The sequence below is a fragment of the Pagrus major genome, chromosome 13 (assembly GCF_040436345.1).
Source record: "Pagrus major chromosome 13, Pma_NU_1.0".
Taxonomy (NCBI): Eukaryota; Metazoa; Chordata; class Actinopteri; order Spariformes; family Sparidae; genus Pagrus; species Pagrus major.
In genome coordinates this window covers 274,427-292,314 of record NC_133227.1, presented here as the reverse complement: position 1 = coordinate 292,314, position 17,888 = coordinate 274,427, and the positions used below count along the sequence as shown (strand labels likewise).

Sequence of the window (17,888 nt, the reverse complement as noted above, 5' to 3'; positions counted from 1 at the left end):
CAACATTCACAACAGTGTGGTATTTCACCAGGAGTTCCACAGAATCCAGTGGTTCCTCATTACTGTTCACACATCACATCACCTGTAAACAGAAACAAACATAAATCGGACCCTTTGAGGCAAAACCCTTTCACACACTGTAACCTTTTCTGATAACTATGATGCACTATTCTGTCTGCTGTTAAACCAAACAGCCAAAAGTGCTAAGAATAGGCTCGCTCACTGAGCTCAAACCAGTCCGTCCTGCTTCTGCATTCTCCCACATATCTTCCAGTAAGAACTACAGGAAGAAAGAAAGAGGAAAAATCATGATGCTGAGTCAGAGAGGACACGTAACATTTATTCACGCAGTAGTGACAAAGTTCACAGTGAGATGCAGACAGGTGCTTTATTTAAAGGCCTTCTTCTTAAGACTTGGCTGTCAGGATACCACAAGAACAGATCTCACATGTTTGTCCAGGCAAAATGGATCGCTTACAGCCAAACGCAAAACACATTCAGCATTGACGGCTGAACTTATTTAAAATTTTCACACAACCTTTGACCCACAATTCACTATTTACTCTGCTAGGTCATGTGATTGGTTGAGTTTTTATGTGCTGTGAACCATGCCCCTGCTGCTCACGTCTTGTCCCGATGAGCGGAGGGCAGTGGGGGAAGATGTGACTCACACGCTTTCTCCATCTGGTGTGGACATCATTACATAAGCAGATCTTCAGTTTCAGTAAGTGCACTGGCATCTGCTCCCAAGACTATTTTTTAACAACAGCTCAACAGCTTTTACAAACACGCCAAATTAGAAGATGTTTGGATCTAAACTTGGTGAGTGTTTTACAGAAGGGAGTTTAACCTTACACCTCCAGACAATTTAGATATGTATAGCAGCAATGTTGGTTCAGTATGTTTCTGCAAAACCGCAGATAAGTTGAAACTTGATGTCACTTTATGTTGCAACTTTATCTCCTTAGGTTACATTTTCTATTTCTCTCTTGTCACAACGCTGTGCTTATGCTTTGGTTAGGTGTAGGCACAAAAACCTGTTGCTTATGGTTAGGAAAACATGTTTTGATCACCACAAACACAGCTGGAAATTTGCAGAGGTCTTCTTAAAAACACCATGTTTTGCCGCCACAAACACGCCTGGAATTGGCCCGACTTCCTGTGAAAATATCTGGTTCTGGTCGCCACAACCACGGCTGGAAATGTCCCGAGGTCTCCTTAAATATAACCAGTGGTGTCACGCTTACAAAAGCCTTGTAAAAAAATTTGCTAGTAGTTTCACACTTACATATGCCCAAATACAGACTCAAACTGAGGTCACCGATTTAACCCGGCCTTGTAACCTAAAACTCCACCACCGTCTCCTCTGTCTATCAATGTGAAAGTCAGGAAATAAACATATAATGTGAACGTGATACGGCATGTTTTATACAAATGTCAAAATGCCAATGACACATACAAACTTGGAGGTATCTGTGGTTTGCAGACACATTAACTGTTAACATTATAGTTAGTACATCTTATTCCTTGGGCTGAATTAGTACCTGAAATTAGTAAATGTTATGATAATCTTCACCATAGATGTTTAAACCTGAACCAACCAACAGCTATTTGACTGATGAGCTCATCATAAAAGATTCCCAAATATGAGCACAGTATTTGCACACTTTTTAGAGGCTACTCATACCAACCACATATGGTGAATTGTGAATTTCCTTTATTTCCAATGCTGATCCTAAATAATGTTGCCTATTAGTGCTATAATGATGATCACTGATTCATAATGACTTCCACCTCCGCACATGCCTAAAAAGGACATTGTGGCTGAATCAGTAGGCAGTAAAGGCTACAGGTTACCAGCTAGCAGTGAGCAACTGGGGTGATTAACATTTCCACAGAAACAGCATCATATCCGTGTGGTAGGAGGTCATTAAAGTCCCGTGGGAAGTGCAGAAATTCACAAAGAATTCAGGGAATTTAACCAAGGTGAAAACCAGACTGGTGGCTTTTACTTAATCATGTAGCAAATCTGATTTACAGTCACTGTAAACATGTCTTAGTCATTTGTTCTGTGAAAAACATGTCATAAAACAAGCAGAGGCAGGAGAGGACGTGAGAATGAGACAGCTGATTTGGTCGCGTGAGGATTTGCTGTGTGTGCTCACTCACTGTGTCAGGTGACAGTGAGGAAGCAGCTTCTCAAAGTGCTGAAGCCTTAAAGCTGCAGAGTGGCAAGCCCAGGTTCACGGGAGAATAAAAAGAGACGGGCATTACAGCCCCTTTCTGTGTGAGTGTCTGTGTGCGTCAGAGAGAAGCAAGTTCATCTTGACCTGCTGATGTCTCTGGAGGCCATTTGCAGACTCATGAGGCTGCAAATATTCAGTAACTGCAGAAAGCTCTTTCCTTCAATTTGCAGATACTGTTTTTCAAGCTAGTATAGTATAGCGGGTATATTTCTTTGGTCTTTACCTGTTATATTTTAGGGTGGGTCTCAACACAGGATTCAATTATCATCTCCCTGAGACTCTGTGTGTTGTGTTTAAGCTGCACATGAAGTCTAATGGATGTGGCATTGCTGATATAAGTCAGATTTCTGATTTCTGGCATGATTAATCTGTTAGGGGCAAAAATAAGATGCTAAAATTCGTTTAACACATTCATTTATTATTTTACAACTTGTGAGCACAAAACTGAATGTTGTCAAATTGTACCACTACCACAATTGTACCACATTGTTTGTTTAAGGCCTTTATCATGTCAGTTGATTTGCCACACAGTGCACCTGAAGTTTAAATTGGCCCCTGTTGCTTGATTTGCCCGGCGGTTAGCTGCTGATCCTGAGACATTAACTTTACCCCTTAGATTATTTTAAGATGTTGAAACAGAGCAGATAATCCTCACACATACCGAGCCGTTTCTTATGTTGTGTCTGATGTCTATTTTATTGTTGGCATACGTAACTCTTGTTCTCTTAGTTTTCTTTATTTTATTGTTATTTTTGCTGAGATGTCTGTATGAGTCCATTTTGTTTTTCTGTTCTCAGCGCGGCCTCCTTTTTTGTAACCCCGTCACACTGTAGATATAAAAAGTAAATATAATCAACAACATTAATTTATTTGTGATCCGTTTGCTGCCTCGAATCAGCAGCCATCTAACTGAACTGCTGTATTTTAGACGTACACTGATTTTTGGCCACGTTATTCTAATACATGTGAGAAAAACTTTCCCTTACAACAGATTTATAATCAAACCTGTTCATATAGACATATCAATTATGATTATCTTATTTTCTGTTTGTTTGTGATTCTCCACTTTTTACACCTCACTATCATGCCTCTTGTCTCATAAACTCACTTTATTCAGACAGCTCAATGTAATAAATATAATATTGATTACTTTTATCTTTGTCATACAAAAATATAAATTCATTACTGATATAAATATACATTTATTATTTACATATTTGTATCAATCATACTCATCTGAATCATGTTGACCAGTTATCTTTTTGTATATGAGCATATTATTATATATAATACACAGCACATACATGTAATATAATAAACAATATATATAAGTTAATAATAATGAATTAAAAACGGGACTTATTGGAATTAAAACCGTGTCTGCAGTAATGAAAAGCTTCTTTTTCTGAGACGTCAGATCCGTGCAGATTCTGACGTCCGCCTCTCGTGGCTGCTACGTCATCACGCTGCCAGCTGATCGGAGTGGGAAGCCGGGTGTGTGTCTGACTTGTGTGTGTGTGTGTGAGAGAGAGAGGGAGAGAGAGAGAGAGGTGTGGGGCAGGAGTTGTGTAAAAGGGGCTGAAGTCCTGCGCTGCGTCCTCCTCCTGCTGCTCCTCCTGCTCCTGCTGCTCCCGCTGATGAAAAGTAGAGTCACCACCAGACTCACAGACGCTGCCACACGGTTTGACATGGTGGATGTGAAGGAAAACGAAGAGACGGCGACACACCCTGCTGAAGGTCCAGGACTCCGCCGAGCTGTGGGCGAGGCAGCCCGAACTCCGTCGGGGCGTTCAGACGTGCGGGCCGCGCAGGAGCGACCCGGCCGGTGGTCAAGGTGGGGCGTGTGACTGTCTGTGAGGCGGTGTGTGTGTGTGTGTGTGTGAATGTGTACGTGTGTGTGTGTCTGCCTGCTGAATGCTTGTTCCTGTCAGCCTGATTTAGCCTGTGGCGGCTTGATGACCCAGTTTGCGTGAAAACGCCAACCTGGGAAGCCGTCCTCAACACGACTTTATCCAAGTCAAATCCACCTCTGAGCCTCTGATTTCTGCTTTCTGCACATTTTCCTGCGTCGAGGAAATGGATGAGATGTTATAGGAGTTCTGGCTGAAGGCCTGCCTGTGTGTCATTTAGATCATATCGTCCGGCCAGGCCCCTACTGACACACAGGAGGGGGAGCTGACAGGAATTATGAGCACCCTAGAAATCTGACCACAGGCACCCAGCTCCTGCAAACATTTAATCAACATTTAGAGGATTGGCTCGGTGTAATGGTGGGCCGAGGCTCTGCTCAAAGTGCTGCATGGAGTGACTGCACATGCAGACTGACGAGCAGCTTGAAATGTGCTTTAAAAAGTCAAAATTAACAGAGACGGGAACAGAAAATCAGATTTCCAGATTTGTTTGTTTGAACCCAGTACGTGTCGTGACTTCCACATTTAGAAAATCAGGAAACTTTATTCATTTCAGTCCTTTAACTGTCAGGAGACGTCCTCGTTTATGTAACACAAACTTGTCAGAAAGTGTCAGCATTCACAGCCCCTTTAAAAAAAAAACTGCTGAGTTCATAACAGGCCAAGGAAAAAGCCTGTGCTCAAGTAGGGGATAGGTGAAAACCAGGGAGATAACTCGGGGGCGAGTCATTCCTCAGAAATGCGGTGACACCAGCAGTCATCTGGCAGATATTTCCTCACATGAAAGATGTGTTTATAAAGAATATAACTGTAGATGTTTGTAAGGATTAGTCACACATTCTTTACAAAAAAAAAACGTAGGCCTCTCAAGTCTCCTCAACTCACATATATGATTCTTGACAGTCTTTTACACGTGTATAAAACACTTTAAGGCAAAATGCAGCGACGTGTAAGCCGTCTTTCTCTGTGGTGGGAGCTCTCTGTAGTGTATGTTACATCGATGGAGCCTGTCTTACATAATTGCACAGCCAGAGTTCAGTGCACCGGTAGGAATGCGCAATAGGCTGTGTCACGAGCTGCATTTGTGCCATTGCAACCCGGAGCGTGACATAAGCCACCCTGTCAATGAGGATCACATGGCAGTGACAGGGTGTCGGTTAAAAAGCAACTCATCTCGTCTACATGTGTTGTTCTGCAGCCTCTCCCGTGCTGCTTTATTTTATCGCCTACATTTGCAGAAGTGAAGCCATCTTGCTCAACTTGGGCTACACCCTTCATTCCTATTGCGTGCCTTGTCAAGGGAAGATGGGGCAAGAAGGGATGTGTTATGTAGGTTCGTTTAGAAGTAGAAGGGGGGGGAAAATCCAGTTCTTTCAAACAAAATGGCACAGACTGCCTGAGGACAGGCTCACAGGCCTCATGCAGCACATTACCATCTCCTGGGATGTCATGAATTCAGAATGGCATTCAGCTACATCCTCGCAGCGAGCGAAACAAACCGAACCCCTCTATGTGGAGTGATCTCGGGGTTAAAGCCGGACAGCCTTTAAAGTCCAGCAACCGGCGAGCAGCAGAGCATAAGAAGAGGCTCTCTGCACTATGATCAGTGTGTTGCCAAAGCCACCGCCCTTTCCCTGTCTTTGTCCCCATTCCCAGTCTAAAATGATCAGTCTATATTACAGACTACAATCTGGGGCAGTAAACACTCTCCCACTGGGCCGCACCCACAGCAGAGGAATGCACCTGAATGCATGCATGTAACGTTTAATTATCCTGTGTTTCCATTCGCAGAGCTGCAGCGGCAGGAGAGTCTGCAGTTTCACGCGATTATCCTGCAATTCCTCACATAGTTTCTCGCGTGGTGTCTTATCTCGTCACGACCAGCGGCACGACCCTGATCATGAAAAGGTCAAATGAGTGGGCTCGTAGTCTCTCCATCATACGCTCCCTTTTTTTGATTTGTGTTCTGCCGCTTCTGCCACAGACGGATGAATAAATTCAAACTCCAAACGTCAATAATTCCACCATCAACCACATTTCTCTGTGACACGCACATCCTGCCTGTTCACCTCCACCAGTGTGTCTTTCCTCCCTGCTGTGGCAGAGAATGCACGTCCACAGCGCCAGATAAGCTCAGTCTTTTGTGTGTTAGACTGTGTTATCTCTTTTTACACTGCTGCCCCGTGTATAAAAGCCTGTCTCAAGGCCTTCCACACTGGCTGTCATGTGGCTCTGTCTGACTCCCTCGCTCAGATAAGACAGAAAGAAAGAGAAGGAGAGGAGGAGGAGGAGGAGGTATGAGGTATGAGGTATGAGATGCAGCGTGGAGGTGAGGGTGATCCTGACGGCGAAGCCACGTCCGCCCTCGTCCAGTGCGGACCAGATGGAGACGAGTAGGAGATGGGTGAGGGATGGAAAAGGAGAGAGTGTGCGAGCCCACAGCAGCTGGATGGAATTTCTAACATACGCAGCTGGAATGTGAGGAATGCAGGACAGTCTGATCTGACCGAGAAAGAGGGTGGAGAGGACAGACGAGTCAGGAAAGACCAAAAAGAAGAAGAAGAAGAAGAAGGAGAGATATGGGAAAGAGTGGCACAGTAAAGGAGTCGGGGGCTCAACACTGCGAGTCATTGTGAACATAAAGATACAGAGTCACTGTTTGTGGAGGGACTGGCACGCTATGGAACAAATAACTAATTCAGTTTCAGTTTGAGGTTGAGGCAGCTATAGTGAGCCGTTATGGCTGTCCCTGTGTGTGGCCCGAGGTCTTGTACTGTACGTCCTCTTCCCTGACTTCATTCAGGATATCGCTAGCGTGAATGCATGTGTAGGCCTGTGGGGGAGGACGGTGGTGGTTTACTTTATGATACCAGTGTGACAAATGACTTCTTTTGCTACGGATCCACTGTTTTCAAGACCTGCTGCCCGCTCTGTTGCAAAAAACCACATCGGATGAGCCTTGCTTCCATTTTTATAGAGTGCCACAGGAATGAGTCCAAAAACCTGGAAATAAGTTAGCATTTTTGAACTTCGGGTTACCTGATCTTGAAGTCAGTGGGTTTTTTTTCAGTTCTTTGCCTGAAATAAGATTTTCATGTTTTGTTCTACGACATAAAATAAATCCGTAAACTTGGTGAGACTACATAAGTTGGCGGGGACATTAAAAGTCATCACGCCGAACACAGAGACTCATTTACTCACTAGTCCGTCTTTACCGGCGTCTTTTTAAAGTTTCTAGCTTTAAGGCTGATCACTTTATAGCGTACAGTACAGTGTAGTGAGAAGCTTCGTGGTGGTGACGTTGAAGTCATGCGACCGCGATGTAGTTTACAGCCTGACGTTAGCTTTTTACTGCTGGCGATCACATTTACGCTTCAGAAATCATTAAAGATGGAATGATTTGTGAAGATCAGTAACTGTGTTAACAACGGAGCGTATTTTCTGCAATAATCCAAAATCCAATTGGCTTTTTGTCGAGGGAACAGTCTGCCGACAGAATTGCATCATTCCTGCTGCACTCTAGTGATATTGGTGTGGCTCGTGCCGGTTGAAGAGCATGTCAGTCCGTTAGTCCAACACTTTGTTCCAGCCTATAGTATCACAATATCTCATAACAAGAACATTGTAATACATTATACCTGCTAAATATCAGCATGTTAGCATGGTGACATTAGCATTTAGCTCAGACACACGAGGCTCAAGGATGGCTGTAGATCATGGACTATAAAATATGGACGGAGCTTCTAGGTCTGAAAAGTGAAGCCATCGCGGTAGTGTCTTAATGGCCAGCAGGGGGCGACTTCACTGGTTGCACAAAGACGTTTAATTATATGTAAGATTATGAGAAAAGGACCCCACTTCTCACTGGATTTATTACCTCAGTTAACAGTTTCCTAATGAGTTTATGGCCTCAATTGCTAGTTTCAACTCTTCTTCAATACAGCATGACTTCCATTTTGTGAATTATTGTCCAGTCTAGAGGAAAATGGATGACAAAGCAGGGTCTGCTTTCGGGTGTGGCTACCTTGTGACTGACAAGCCACTATGACGGCATGTCCTCAGGTTCTCGCTCAGATCTAATCAGGATATCGTTCCCTGCGCCACCCTTTCGTCCATATATGGTCTCTTCTAGCTCAAAAAAAACCCCCAAACTGGATGGCGACGGCAACTATACCAGAATTAAGGCTTCAGTAGTCCACAAACCAGTGGGTGATGTCACGGTGGGTTTACACAAGCTGTACACTCTTAGTTTTGTTTCTTGGTGGCCAACAACAGTACTGCAACAAGTGTCTACCTTATAGGCCACCATTATACAGGACATGACACAGAAAATAATTTATTGCTCTTTGTATTAGGAAGTTTTTAATATTTGTAAAACCTTTCAAGAGTCTAGGAAAGACATTTTTATGTGTGTGACAGCTTGATGTTCATGGAGTCCGTGGGATGAGTGGACAGTGGGTCAAACAACATGGAAGCAAACCAGGAAGAGAGGAAACTTTTTTAGCTGAGCAACTGTCACAAAGTGCATTACATCATCCGAGGTTAAGGTCAGATTAATTTTTAATATTGTATAAACAAACTTGGGGTGTGGATGTGAGCTGTGTCAGTGGTGTAAAGCAGCAAAAACGTGGAGAAAAAAATAAATTCTGGAGCCGTACCACCACATTTGGCTGATGATACTCGGCTCTGACTGCAGACTTCTGAAAGAGAGGTGAAAATCGTGCAGGCAGAGCAGCAGAGACACAACAGCAACTTATCTTGGAATTAACGGCCACCATTTTGGAGTCCAGTAATCATTTACTCGACTCCCTCATTTTAAAACAACACTTGATTTACAAAGATTTAAGACTTTGATTTGATTGGGCAACGAAATCTGGCAGAGCACGAGCAAATTTCTCTGAGCTGTTTAGAAAAGTTAGTAGATTTGATTATGGGTACTTTTTTCAGTGTGCATCAGTCAAGTCGGAACAGGCAGTCTGGCCCTCTGCATGCTGACTCACCCACTTCAAAAAGATTCTGACGTGTGTCATGTAGATACAGTTGTCAGGAACGATTGACTAGTGTTTTTCCATGTACAACCTGCGTATTTCCCCTTTCGATCACAGTTTGGATTAAACGGCTCTGGCTGTTGGAGGATGATGTTGAAGTCACATCCAAATTAGTGTGAGACAAAACGATTTCTCCCCGCAGCGGTGTCTGTAAAAGTTTCATAAGTCCTGCTGATTGTGACCTGACCTCCCCTGCTGTGCACAGTCCACAGGCTACGGATCACTCAAATACCTGAGATTATTCTGGTTCTCCTTACTGCAGGAATGTGCAGCATGTGTTACTCATCGTCAACCAGAGACACGGAGCATGTCCTCAATATCTCAAGATCACCACAAGATTACGTTCTTTGAAGACGAGAAAAGAAAATTCCTGCATGTGTGTTAGTCTTGAAGTGGTTGGTTTTTCAACCTTCAGTATGTTCAACCTCACCTATTTTTACATGCAGTTATCAGAGAACTGTTATTTACTTTTCTACATCAACTCCAATGTTAAAGTCTGGGTTTGACGGGCAACCCAATCACCAGAATAAATGTTAGCTAAGTACGTCTCTGCAGAACCACAGATGCACAGATTCACTTGTGCAACCTGTGAAAAGTAGCTGGTTTTGTCGCCACAAAAACTGGAAATAACCCCAGGCGTCTTTAAAAATATCCAGTGGTGTGACTCGAACTACGGTCAGCTGTTTAGTTGCCATGTTGGCTGTAATAACACCACAGCCATCACCTCCACCTCCTGATGTGAAAGTCAGGTTAAAAGCAGATAATGTGAACATGATATGCCACATTTGGCACAAACGTCAACCTTGGATGTATCTGTGGTTTGCAGAAACATTAACAGCTAACATTATATCCTGGCGATTGGGCTCTGACAGGCTTATGTTAGAGTTGAATTCAAGTAAGATTTATGTATTTTCACCAACGATTCAATAACATTCAGGCAAAATCGCAAAAAAACGTTTTTTTTAATTGTATATGAAAAGAAATTTTTTTTAAAAACAAGATTAAGTCTAAGAAACTCAGGCTATTTTCAGGCACAGTGGAGCTTTTCGTTAATGTGCCAACATTCTCACAATGCTAACTAACTAGCTAGCATGCGCCTGTTTAGCAGGTATAATTATCATCATGTCTATCCAAGCCCCAAGGAAGAATTCCACGCTTTGAAGCCAATTTTACATCGTAGCCAACCACGTAATTACGTCCCAATGAGGCACTGCGGTTCCATAAACTCGCTTTGTGAAAGAAGCAGGGGGATACATTTTTTTTGAGCCTCACGACCCCTGCGAAATAAATCATTTCACTATCACAATCCATTAAGTCTGATAACATTTGAAAAGTCTGGAAGAGCCACACAATTAAATCATTTATCCCCATTCAAGCTAGCTGGGTGCTAAACTGTAAATTAGCCGTCTCAGCTGCTGCCAGAAACTGCGGATGATCCGTGTAATTTTATACCCAGGGAAGTCCAACTTCTTTGGCTTCATGCACCACTGAGCAGCTTTCATAGGACTTAATGGTGCTCCGTCTCTGTAGTTCCCTTATTAGATCCATGTCTTGACCATCTTAGGAAAGTGTGTCAGCGTGCTAACATTTGCTGTTTAGTACACAGCTGAGGCTCATGGGTATGTCGTCAGTTTGGCAGGTATGGCAGGTGAAGTTTAGACATTTCACTGAAAGATCGTGGAAGTGCAAGAGGAAAAGCTCAACTCCTAAGTAAGCTAGCTCCTCCTCGCAGCAGCTCTACTCTTTCCACATGTAAACCTCCAACTTAATCAGACAAAGTGTGTTTTAAAACGGCTACAACACTGAAAGATCAGATGCAGCTAAAGGTTTTCTCTCTGGAAAACACCCGAACACTCATTTTCTTAATGGAGACTTCAACAAACAGTTTTTCTTTTGACTTCTGAAAGGATTCCAAGATTTCTGCTTTCATGTAGAGGCTGTCTACTCCTCTTCATCGCCTCGCGCTCATGCTTTGTAACCACGGTAACTGACAAAAAAAAGAAAGAAAGAAGAGAAAGCAGAGTATTTTTTTTTCCAGAGGCCGGCCTGTGATTTTGTGCATCACAACTGAGAGAATATCTAAGAATTTCACGCTGGCACGGTATAACATGCAGAGGCAGAGTTGAGCTGCTGATGCATGTATCCCTCCTGGTAATCTGACGCATGATCTTGTGTGCATCTCCACAGTCTTTCTTGCATATCAGCTCATTTCACCCACTTACTCACAGCTGATCGCACACACTGTGGCTCAACTGCACCCACTTACTGTACGTGTGTGACTGGCTGCAGGCCAACTCATACCCACGCTGCTGGAGCCGGGAGTTTAGAGGGGAAGTTAAATGATCTCTTCTTCTTTTCCTCTTTTCTGCAGGAACATGTGCACCTAAAGCAGCCAGAGGAAGGAGACGGAGCCACCGTTTGTGCCTTTAAGGAGGCCGTTCGTCACGCCGGGCTGTCTGGTTCGGACTCTCACGCTCGCTGGCTGACTCCCAGAGCTCCCTCACCCTTGGCCTCAAATGGCTGACACACAGCAGTTCTTCACTGGCAAGCTTTATGTTCCTGTACACATGCTAAAGCTGCCAGCTGAAGAACTGCTCTGGTCAGCCCTGCCCCGGATGACTCAAGAAGAGGAAGCGGATGGGGGGGGAGGGAGTGGGAAGAGGACTGAGGGAAGGCGGTGTTTCACACGCTCAGCAGTCAGACTGGACTTAATTAACATGCTAGATTTAGAGCCACCATTGTTTATTTTTCTGTGTTAATCACATGTAAGGTACATTTCACTTTGGTCAGGACAAATTGTTTATTTTGTGGTCACTCATGTTGTCTGTTTCTTACAAAAACCTGCTTGAATTGTGTCCATGGTGTACAATAAAGAGCAAAATATTTTCTCAGACTTGAGGTTTATTGTTGGGCATGAAACTGCAAACTTTGGATAATAAAACACATACCAGCAACGCCGGTTCCATCGTCCAAAAATAACAACACAAACACACAGAGGCAGACAAAAGATGTATGTAAAAATGTATCACACTTTTAAGGTGAGCCTATGAAAGACCAACAAGCTTAAAGTTGTTTATAAAGCACTTTGAAAGCAAACAGGTTTGAACAAAGACAGACATGTGCAAGATTAAAATAGAAGCAGGTTTAACCAGGCAAGAATAAAAACGTGCACAGCAAATGACAGGAAGCTGCAACATAAGATGCTCTTTAAATTGTCAGAAAGCCCCAGACATGCAACAAAGTCAGTCTGTTCTCTGGTAGGCTACCACACCATATTTAAGTGTGTTTACAGGTCTTGGGGAGTACTACTGCATGTGTGAACAAAGAAGGTAACACTTCCTTTTACAGGTCTGCAGATTTCATGGTAAGTAGGTAGTAAATTACCACAATAATTACCTCAAAATGTACTGAAAACACAATTGTTATAATTTAACAGTATCTGATAATAATATTCTGCTATTTTCCAATAAGCAGTTAATAAATACCTGGTCACTTAATACATTTCCAGGAAACTTTCATTTGGTTTGTGCTTCTGCTGATCATGACATTTTAATTTCCAACTAGTTTCTGTCTAACTTCCCTTCAGCAGCACTGTTGACGTTAAGCGGCAGTAACTCACTTCAGTTTCGTGGCCTGCTGAGGAGAAGTTAGACCGAAACTAGTTGGAAATGAAAGTGGCATGATCTGCAGAAGTTAAGCAGAAACCAGTTGGAAGTTTCCTGGAAATGTACAAAAGACATTAAGAACATTTGGGGGGTAATTTTCAGTATATTCTGAGGTCATTGCTGTGGTACTTTGGGGATCATTCTAAATAAATTTTAAATATGTTATTTAGTTATTACCACCTACTTGCATTGACATTTCTGAGAAGAACACCTGTGAAGTGTTACCAAAAAATTTAAACTGCGTGTTATCCAAAACTGCCTCCAGTGATGTCACTCAGTGGTTAAGTTGCATTCTGGGTAATGATTTGTTTTTAAAATGTCCATAATGAGTCCAACACTGTTATAGGAGTGCCATACTAAACTAGTGTATGACCTCATGCCTGAATTACCCACAATGCAACTTTATCAGATTACATGCAGCTTCCTCTGGAGCCACAAAAGGCTTTATACTACTTTTATTGACATATGCAGCTATACTCCCCAAGACCTGTAAACACACCTTAAAGTGTAAAATTGGTGGAATCACCCTTTAACAAGTCAACAAGCTGACATTCAATCAAAACTGTATAAGATGTGAAATCAGAGAGAGACAAATAAATGGTTTAATATCTGGTCTTCAGGGCCTAAAATTATCACTCACTGCTTCAGTGATTCCTACATGAACTACAAACTTTCTTAGCACGTTCACTGGTAAAAACACAACATTAATAAACTTAGGGGAGTGCCGAGACAGGTAACCAAGCGTTCAATAATGTTTATAAATATAACTGCTAATAGCTGCTCATGTTTATTTACTTTGCTGGAATAGTTCCATATACTCATGTTCAGTGCCCCCAAATGTCATACTTGAGTGAAAGTAAAGCTGTTGTGTTAAAACATGAATTAAAAGTGAAAATCACCCATATGAATAGTACTTGAGTAAAAGTCTTAAAGTATTTGATATCAAATGAAGTATCAACAGTTATTTTCATATAGTACAAGTATCAAAAGTACAATGTAAAAGTAAATTATACATATATTTAGATGTATGTACAGTAAATACTGTATATTATGGCCTGGCCCAGTATCTGATCTGATTAGAGTCTGAGTGAAACTGAATTTTTGAGGCTGATTCTGATATTAGGGAGTCAAAATATTCTGATATTGATGTTTCAGCAGTTATTCTTACACACACAGAATATACACTAACAGACATTTTTGCAATGATCGCTCAAATGTGGTTATCAAACATACGTACCTGGAGGCTGATATTTTACAGTTTAACAATAAACTTTAGTTTCCAAAAATGATATCAGTCGACTAAAACAGTAAACTTAAAGTGGAATTTTATAATGATAAATTACCCAAAGAATCTTTTTCTGTATTATATTAAAACGTTTTCATATCGGCTCATACTGGACAACATATATGCTGATACTGATGTATCTCTGACAGGTTAATATCGGACTACTAATATATAGAGTGGACTCTGATATTCCACATTTTTCTGACAAACAGGATCAGTGTTTTTTTTTTTAAAAAAATCGATCTAATTACTGATAAAATAAGTCAATTTTAAAATCCGCTACTTTGGCTCTGATGCAGCATGCAATCTGCAAAGTGACAAGTAACTAAAGTGATCAAGGAGTAGGAATTATAATATTTCCATGCAGTGGAATGCAAGTATAAAGTAGCGGAGGAAGGAAATACTCAAGTACAGGTACCTCTAAATTGTAGATAAGTACAGCACTTGAGTAGACGTATTTAGTTGCATAACACACTGCTTATGTTGACGTGTATTTGGACTGTTTTGTCTGCCTCCGGCACACAACAAGAAAAATTCTAAATGTTTCTCAAAATAGTCGTAAATTATTGTCTCCTGGATATTTACATTTATTATTCACTTGGTTAAAATATTAATTTATCGCTTTAACTCCCTCAATCATCATATTTGCCAAATTAAATGCTCGTAAGTTTTGATGTGTCCTCCTGATCTGGCATGTACAGTGCATTCATCATTTTATCCTGTCTGTTGGTTTGCACCGCTGACAAAAATCACATGAGAAGACTGAATGGGTAAAAATATTAATCATTTTTAAACTGATTGTTAGGACATTACATGGGCAGATATCTATAAACTGGAGAGATGCTGCACTATTAAACCTGAAACTTCAAGGTCTTGGTGCAGCTTCCACTAAATCACCGCTAGATGGCGCAACAGTCTAATAAAACATGGCTGAGGGCTTCATGGAGCATGTTCAGGGAAATTAAATCAGACTGGATTATTGACACAGTATTACATCTGTAGTGTGCGAGACTGTTAAAGTGGGGAAAAAAATAAGGGAAAGGTATGTTCAAGTCTCTCCTGATTCATTCAGTGAGTCTGTGTGCTCACTGTGTCTGTTATTGTATTAACTAACACCCTATCTTAGCAGTTTAGTGATCATACAGCCCACTATCTGATGATACACATTCATAAACCAGATCACAGATTGTTCAAGTGAATTATAACACAGTTGTATGCATTGTAGTTGATAAGTATTTCTGATGTGCAGTGGTGAGATAAGTATTCAGATTGTATGACTCAATGAAACTCACGTAAAAGTACACAAGTATGATCAGAACAATAAAATATTAAGTATTTATAATTATATTGAAAGTCATCATGTTTTTATTACCAATGCATGTTTCTGTAGCTATAGTTATATTGCAGCTGGTTGAGGTGAAGCTAATTTTAAATATTATTCCTGCTTTGTATATGATTATAATAAAAGCAACAATTCATGGAGCATTTTGTGAAGTTTAAAGTTCCTGTTAAATACTTAAATATGGCAGAATAAGACTTTACTGAAGGGCCTGAGTCAGCAGGGCGTGCATGTGTTGAGAGGTTCATAGTGTCCACCTTTCTCCCCCTCTCTCTCTCCCTTACTCACAATGTGCGGCGTCCTACATGCTGATCCAGCTCGATGCCCCCCGTGCGTAAATGGAAAGCTTTTACGCACCGCGCGTGTTCACTTCAGAAGGGGTTTAATTGTTGTTTTTGCACTGTCACACGCCTCGCCTGGTGCGCGAGCAGGCTTCAGATACTGGGGATGTGCTGTGGAGATGTGAGGGTTGCGGTAATACCTCACTACATTATAGAGAGAGGGGGGGTAAAAAGGCAAGGCGTGCGTCCGGACGCTCACCGCCAACTCGACGCGAGAGGGACTTGACATCAATAACATCTCGCTCGTCAATAAGACATTTTGATGGAGTTAGATTGCTTAATTAAATAGTTCGCCTTAAAGGTATTGGGCTCTCTGAATTTGAAATATTTAATCTAATGACCCCCCATGGAGAACATCTGAAGGAAGACTCTCCAGCATCTCTCTCTACAAGAAAGCGGCTCGGTCAGACAGAGAATCAGGCTTCGAGGTTTCTCATCTTTCACTGATGGCGATCAACACTGATGCTGCCTTTGGGAAAAGCGCCCTCGGCGAGAGGGAGGTCTCCAACCCCACGGACTTCCACGATACGGAGAGGCTGCTGAGCGCCGCGACCACCGAGCCCAGCGGACAGACCAACATCAAGCAGTCCGACTCCTTCTCCCTCACCATCAGAGGGAGCATCCGGTCTCTGGACGCGGACCAGAACGGACACAGATCACCGCTAAAGTCGGGCTCTGTCGGGCATTTGGCGACCCCACCCAAGTCCACGTCCCGGCTCAGCCTGGGCCCGCTGCCCTCCCCAGTGCCGCCCGGAACCGAACCCCCAAGTTACCTCTGGGCCGCCGTGCTGTCCTGTTTCTGTTTAACCGGCATGCCGTTCAACCTTTGTGCCCTGTGGTATGCACATGTGGTGAGTTGCATGTATAATAACACAGTGTAGATTATTATTATTATTATGCTCGGGTGTATTCTATAGGCCCAGTCTTTGTAAACACAAGTGTTTTGCTTCTCTTGTATTTAAATAATTGATTGCCGATCACCTCCTTCCCCTTCCTCTCCCATTAGTCGACATCTGTTCTCCATTCTGGTGATATTCAAGCAGCAAGAAAGTATGGGCGTCTGTCTCTGCTGTTCAGCTGTATGGCAATGATGCTGGGTGTGGCTATCCTCATCTTCATGGGCATCTCATTAGGTATAACAGAAAGTCATAAAAACAAACGCATCCACAAGGCCCAGTGTAAAGCTGTATGTCTTAAATTTCTCCTTTCTCTGTCTCTCAGATATGCGGAAGAAATGAGGGATGGAGTGAGCCTCCTTTAACTTCATCTGATCTCAAATTTGCACAGAAGAGAGAGAGGAGGGGGGAAATGTCGTTTTGAAGATGAAAAAAGCACAAAATCTGGGCTGAAAACAAGCCGAAGACACTCTTTCTTTACCTGCTACGGCAAAAGAAAGAAAAAAGAAAGAAGTCCCGGGCTGTTTCTATTTTTCTGGCAACGCCCACGCTCAATAACCCCACAAACTCAGGAACTAAAGAGTGCACACGCTTGTAGTGTCCGATCATCAGACAGCGTAACCACTCATAGTCCTTACTAGTGGTGCACTGAAGCACATACGCCTGCTTGACACACAGATAATTGGATGGCACTACATTTGGCACGGCATCATTAGACACGAGGATGTCCTAAAACAAATATCGTCATAAAAACAGGTGGTCAGACATCAGTGCACCTCTAGTCTGTTAATGCCGCCACTGCCTGCCCTGTTTCTCTCTCTGTTCTATCGGCACGGGACGTCAGCGGCTGTGGGAAGATGTATAAACTGATTTCATACACTGTTTACATAAAACTTATGTACCTTTATCACAACAATGACCTACTGCAGTCATAGTTCAATATCCTGCTTCGCGTGCTACTATGATAAACTGAGCAGATTCCTGTTGGGACTCGACTGAACTGATCACTACACCTCATTATGTTTACAATATACCGCAAGATATGACTGGGGTTATCCTCCCTGTATGCACTGTACTTGGCACTCTGATGTTGATGTTTATACATTTATACTGTATGACTGGTTTACTGTGCCATAGTTCTGCATGTCTGAAATAAAC

At 42.4% G+C, this 17,888-nt stretch overlaps 1 protein-coding gene and 1 long non-coding RNA gene across 2 annotated transcripts; both read left to right on the top strand.

The window, feature by feature from the left end:
• The first annotated feature begins 3,850 nt into the window (after positions 1-3,850).
• Positions 3,851-12,095, top strand: LOC141007355 (uncharacterized). The gene is made up of 2 exons (XR_012180008.1): positions 3,851-4,080; positions 11,576-12,095. It is a non-coding gene; the product is annotated as an uncharacterized lncRNA (long non-coding RNA).
• A 4,014-nt stretch (positions 12,096-16,109) lies between these two features.
• Positions 16,110-17,821, top strand: LOC141007768 (trafficking regulator of GLUT4 1-like). Its single transcript, XM_073480173.1, has 3 exons — positions 16,110-16,685; positions 16,841-16,967; positions 17,056-17,821. The coding sequence occupies exons 1-3, from the start codon at positions 16,281-16,283 to the stop codon at positions 17,070-17,072; spliced, it is 549 nt and encodes a 182-aa protein (XP_073336274.1). The 5' UTR covers positions 16,110-16,280; the 3' UTR covers positions 17,073-17,821.
• Positions 17,822-17,888: the final 67 nt, after the last annotated feature.

What these genes read in the sequence shown, in the direction of transcription:
- LOC141007768 (XM_073480173.1), top strand. Translation starts at nt 16,281, where the DNA reads ATGGCGATCAACACTGATGCTGCCTTTGGGAAAAGCGCCCTCGGCGAG. An exon ending in CCCTGTGGTATGCACATGTG is followed by an intron (nt 16,686 to 16,840) that starts GTGAGTTGCATG and finishes CTCTCCCATTAG; the next exon opens with TCGACATCTGTTCTCCATTC.